We start from the raw sequence: 5,202 nt of genomic DNA, 5'->3' as shown, positions 1-5,202 counted from the left end.
GAATGCCACACATTCCTCTGAGAATACAACACCAGCTCATTGTAAGTGCTGTGGCAGCTCTGGAAACACCGTGCCATTGTCAAGTCACATATTTTAGCTATTATTTCAGGAGATGTGAACACAGAGACAGCTAGAAAAAACAGGAACGTATCCTTAGGCAGATCTTAAACATAGGTAGCTTAGCTGTGTTAGAAAAGGCAAAATAACTGTCTACAAACAGATGAAAGATGATTTTTTGTGGTTCAGACACAGTAGTTGACAGTGGAGACTGTGGTTCCACTCAGTCACGGCAGAGGCAGACTCTTTGTGTTGCTGCTAAGCCAGTTAATATCTTTAGCTTCTTCATTACCATCAAAAAGCTCATCATTCTTCCAGACTGCCATGCAGCTTAATGCTCTCTTGCTGGAACATCTTAATGGGTGTTTTCTAATAGTTCTCCTTTCTTTCTTCTAATATTCTTTAATTTGATAAAAGCACATTTTTTTTTTCTGTCTAACACTAGCTTCTAGACCAAAATTGTAGGCACCTTGCCAAGTGAATTTTGACACTGATTCTGGAATATGATTTCCCATCTTCAGCAGGGTGAATAACGGTGACTCCAAAACACAACCTTCATTAATAAAAGAACAAATAAGTTACTAAAAATATTCTGTGCCCATATCTTTTTAGGTAACCTGTCCTTCAGCATCACAGACCAGCCAATTTCTGTTACCAGAGCGAAAGATTTCTATACTACCAGTAGTCTGCTCAATAGTACTGGTAAGACATTGTCTTACAAATCCACTTCTTTCAGTGTGCTGTTGCTGTAAGCAAGGAAAGCAGAGAAGCACAAGACCTGGAATATTGTGTACTTTTGGCCAGGGAGTTCAAAACAGGAAAAAGAGATAAAAAGAGGAGTCAGGTCTGCTGTGTCCCCACACTGCAGGTTGTCACAAGGTTTTGCCATCCCTGACTTCTCCCTACACCTACAAGTAACACCCCAGTGCATGGTTTCTTCCAGCTGCAAAATTTACCCAGTCACACTTTTGTGCCCCAGGGGCCACTCATGGCTCATGAAGGTTGGTAGACTTGGCACCTGGCCATATCTAAGACCCAGACTGCGTGACGTACCAGTATGATCAACCTTACGAAGGGTCATGACAACCAGCACTGAGTGACACTAAGGCAGTATTGCCTAATGACTCTTGTGCTCTGGCCCTCTCTGGTACCCAGCCCACTGCTGCACCTTCTGCAGTGGCTGGAGGAGGTCTGTGCTCCTCCTCTCCTTCTTCCTCTAGCCAGGTCCTCAAGGGCACCTCTTTTGGCCACTAGCACCCCCAAGACTGGCTGTGTAGAAGGGGGCAGTGGGAAGATGTCAGCACTGTGGTGGGGAGAGGCAGCTCAGTGGGGCAAGGCAAGGATGATGTGCTGCCAATAAGAGGCCACCTCAAAAGGCAGCTGCACCCTTGGCCAGATGTTTTGGCAAGGATTGGTGTCAGCAATGTGAAAAATAAGTTGATGGGAAGGAGTGCTGGCGTGGGCAGCTGTGCGCTGATGCACCATGACGTGCTTCCTCTTCTCAGAAAAGCTTACAGGGGAACAGAAAAAACCAACAGTTTTCAGATGATATGCTTGCTGGGCTGTGCCTGAATTATCTTGTCAAATGAACTGGTGAGTGGCTGAAATCAGCCTGCAAACCCAGTCAGAACAGAAGTGGTTAAGTTCACAAATGAGAGCTGCAATGCTCAGCTTGAGATCCTCAGCCTGGGAAGCTGGCAGTCCAGTGTTGTTTTGGGGCTGCCTTGCCACCAGTACTGTGCCTGGGCAGGAGCACCGAGCCGCAGGCTGCAAGCCCAGCCTTCCCTCCTCTCTGAGGTTGTTCAGCTGATCCCTGTTTTGTGTGTCCCTTCTAGGCGATGCAAAGAACTCCAAAGCCAGTCACTTCCCCTGGCCAACAGTGGTGGCCATCCTGCTCCTCTTCTGCAGTTTTCTGGTAGCTTTAGGCCTCAGGAAATGGTGTCAGTACCAGAAAGAGATGTAAGTACCAGGGAGGGGATGAGGTTGGGAAGGGTGGCACAGAGGACAGTATGAACTTCAACGCAGCTGCCTGGATTTACACATTTTCCATTGAGACAACCCATAGTGCATGAGGCCTTTAAGTACATGGATCGCTAATGCCACTTTTTTTTGTTTCATAAAGCAGTGTGAAATATGAAGTGTTCTCAGTCCTTTCATCTATTCTGTGGGTTATCTATAAAACAAACTTAAAGAAAAAAGAGCTGTGATGCACCTTCAGGGTGTGAGGGAAGAATACAAGTAAATTTTTTCCCCAGAGCCCCCCACTTCTATTAGCCTTCCTGCCAGATGCTTTTGCTCTCTCATTTTGCATGGTTACTTGAGGACATGTTTTAATGAAATTGTACTTCTAGGGCAACTCTATTTGAGTTGTGAATAATATGTGTGAAAGTAGGCTACCTGAAACTTAATCCAAATCAAAGAAGCATTGGGTTTGTAATTATTACCAAAGTTTAATCCTCTACTAAAGCACTTAGAGATCTACTGATGAAAGCAGTATCTAAGAGCCAATTACTTTAAATCTTACTAACATTACTAAAATGTTTGAAAAATCATGCTGATAATGAATCATTTGTGGTTCTAGAAAACCCTTTTGAAACATGACTGCAAATCCTATATATCTAAGATAAAAATGTGGTTGATTTTTTTTCACTGATTCAGCATCAGACCTTTCTTCATCTTGGCCCATAAACTGACAAAAAAAAAAAAGCTATGAGTCTTTAAATATACCTTCAGAGAGCAGTGAGAGCAAAAGATCTCTGCAAGGGTTTTGAATGGTTCGCCAGGACCACGATCTGTTCTTTTATAGCATGAATAAAATAAAATTGTGAGGTGTGAGCTGAGAAAGCCAAATGAATATCAGGAGGTGTGCTGGGGCCATAAAACAGGAACAGGGAAGTCACAGTATGTAAAAGCAAATATCAAGTGCTCTTATAATGACTTAGTGTTCCTCTGCCTACTCCTGTGACTGTTTTACAAGTCTTTTACACTTAGTTTGTGTGATAGCGAGGTTTTTTTTCTCTTCTATTTCAGTATGAACAGACCTCCATCTTTCAAGCCACCACCGCCTCCAATAAATTACACCTCCATGGTGGAGTCTGATGGGACTCCCCCATCCTGCCACGAACTGGAAAACCTGTAGCATCCTCTACACACCTTATGCAGTGCACAGAAGACTGACACAGTTAAAAGGATTTGTCTTTAAAACAGTAATGACAGGATTTTGGTGTTAATGACCCATATTAAAATTCCAAGAGCCTAAATGACATTAATGTTGGAAGCTGAGCACTCCCGAGGACACATACTTCATCCCGACTGTCTCTGAGGATGCATTAGGTTAACACCGTTGTGAGTGTCACCATGAGATTACACGTGCTTAATTTGAATTGGATGATCAATAGGGAATTTGCTGTCTTCTTAATGGGAGCAGATTAACACGTCACTCCACCAGCCTTTCTGAAGTGTTGAAGCTTTTTGTTTTAATAAGCATATAAAGAAGACAGCTCTGCTGTATGGACACCATGATTACATGGCAAATGTTGGCTTAACACACCTGCAAGAGCTCTGCTTACAATTGTTATTTTTAGCTCTACAAATATTGTCTGATATGACTAAGTATATAATTTCCTATGACTGTGAAACCAAACAAAAAATAATCAGCACCTTACACAGGAAGAAAATAGTCTGCACCTCTGCAGCACAGGATCGGAGGGAGAGGTGGGTGAGATGAAAAGACACAGTTAAGGCCTGGTCGAAGTGTCACCAAAGAAGACACAGTTGTCACTGGGAAAGTGACAAGAAACAGTCAGCTTTTGTAAAAGTCACTTGCAGATGAGATACTTAAGGACCGAAGTGAATAAGGAACCTAAAGATAATAACAGAAAATGTCCTTCTTTTTGGAAGTCTTGTGCCTTCAAACAATAATTACTTGAATCTGTTTTTCTGAAATTGTATTTGTAGTACAAGTGAAGAAAAAGTGGAATATAATAATTTTGTTCTCCTTCAGTCTTAATGAGCTTATGTCAGGTGCTATCTGCACATTTTTCAGGGGTGTTTTCTCAGGTGGCTTAAGCCTGTGGAAAGGATTGTCCAGTCTTAAGCCCTACCCTGCCTGGGCTGCCTATTTCCTTGTGTTGACACTAACGAATAAATGATCGTGCTGAAGGCTGTACCAGCTTGGCCTGCAGCACCCTTCTCAGACAGGTGAGCAGTTGTGTCATCACTAATTCAAGACACCAGAGCTGCGGCAGGAACACTGCTTTTGGCAGCAGTGTGGTCCTACGTTACCTTCAGCCAGCCAAGAAACTGTCCCTCCAAACTTGTTTGAAAACGTGTCATTACCACAATGGTATTTCAGTAATTAAGGCAAACCAAAAAAATTAAACCATGCCAAGGTTAAAATTGGTATTCTGCAATACCAATTTGGAACGGGATTTGCTTTATTTGCTGTTAAACACAGGTCGATGAGTGTCAGGGTTCAGAGCACTATATTTCCCAGGACTTCAGAAGAAATAATGACTTACTGGAAAGAACGATGTGACAGACCTTTTTAAAGTATTTTGTTGTGTTATTTACCTCATAGCACAAGCAGTTCTAAATCCATCACTAGGGTAATATCTGTGCTGAACAGAAAACACTCCTCCCTACGAAACTATACAGACTTTGCATGCACGTAAGGTTCAGCATTAATTTAAGCGTTTCTTGTCTGTATGGGCTTGTAGAAGCAAATTAATTTAACTTTTGTCGTACAGTCAGTCCCTGCAAAAGAAGTCAGCTTTTTGTTTTTAAAAATAGAAATCAGAAAAACAAAAGCTGGATATCCGTGTTTGAAGGGATGTGGAGAGCCAGGACTTCCTTCCGTGCCGTTAGATGAGGATGACTTTCCGTAGCAGGGGGTTATTTTATCACCTCGGACATTTGAATCCCCACGTTTGTTGCAGGTCAGAAATGCTCCCTTGGACACTGAGGATTTGGGGGTGCCTGGAGGAGCTCTCAGGCTCAGCATATTTCCACCACCAAACCAGGCTGACAGCAAACGGAGGTACCTGGAGCGTTGTCCCTCTCCTTGCCCCGTGCAGCCCCGAGGGATGCCGCTGCTTCCAGAGAGCCGGATCGGCCAGGTAAAGATGTCCAGGGGACTCCCTCCAA

The 5,202-nt window shown here is 43.3% G+C and overlaps 1 protein-coding gene across 1 annotated transcript in view; it reads left to right on the top strand.

Moving 5' to 3' along the window:
• Positions 1-3,196, top strand: part of CD96 (CD96 molecule) — a 27,097-nt gene extending 23,901 nt beyond the window's left edge. The window contains exons 11-13 of the mRNA XM_008942294.1: positions 670-759; positions 1,893-2,016; positions 3,088-3,196. Coding sequence (XP_008940542.1) covers positions 670-759; positions 1,893-2,016; positions 3,088-3,196 — 323 coding nt within the window. The remainder of the gene's footprint in view (positions 1-669; positions 760-1,892; positions 2,017-3,087) is intronic.
• Positions 3,197-5,202: the final 2,006 nt, after the last annotated feature.

This window comes from Merops nubicus, unplaced genomic scaffold (assembly GCF_000691845.1).
Source record: "Merops nubicus isolate BGI_N331 unplaced genomic scaffold, ASM69184v1 scaffold19246, whole genome shotgun sequence".
Classification (NCBI taxonomy): Eukaryota; Metazoa; Chordata; class Aves; order Coraciiformes; family Meropidae; genus Merops; species Merops nubicus.
Note: the sequence above shows the minus strand (reverse complement) of the source record. Positions and strands in the feature narration are given on the sequence as shown.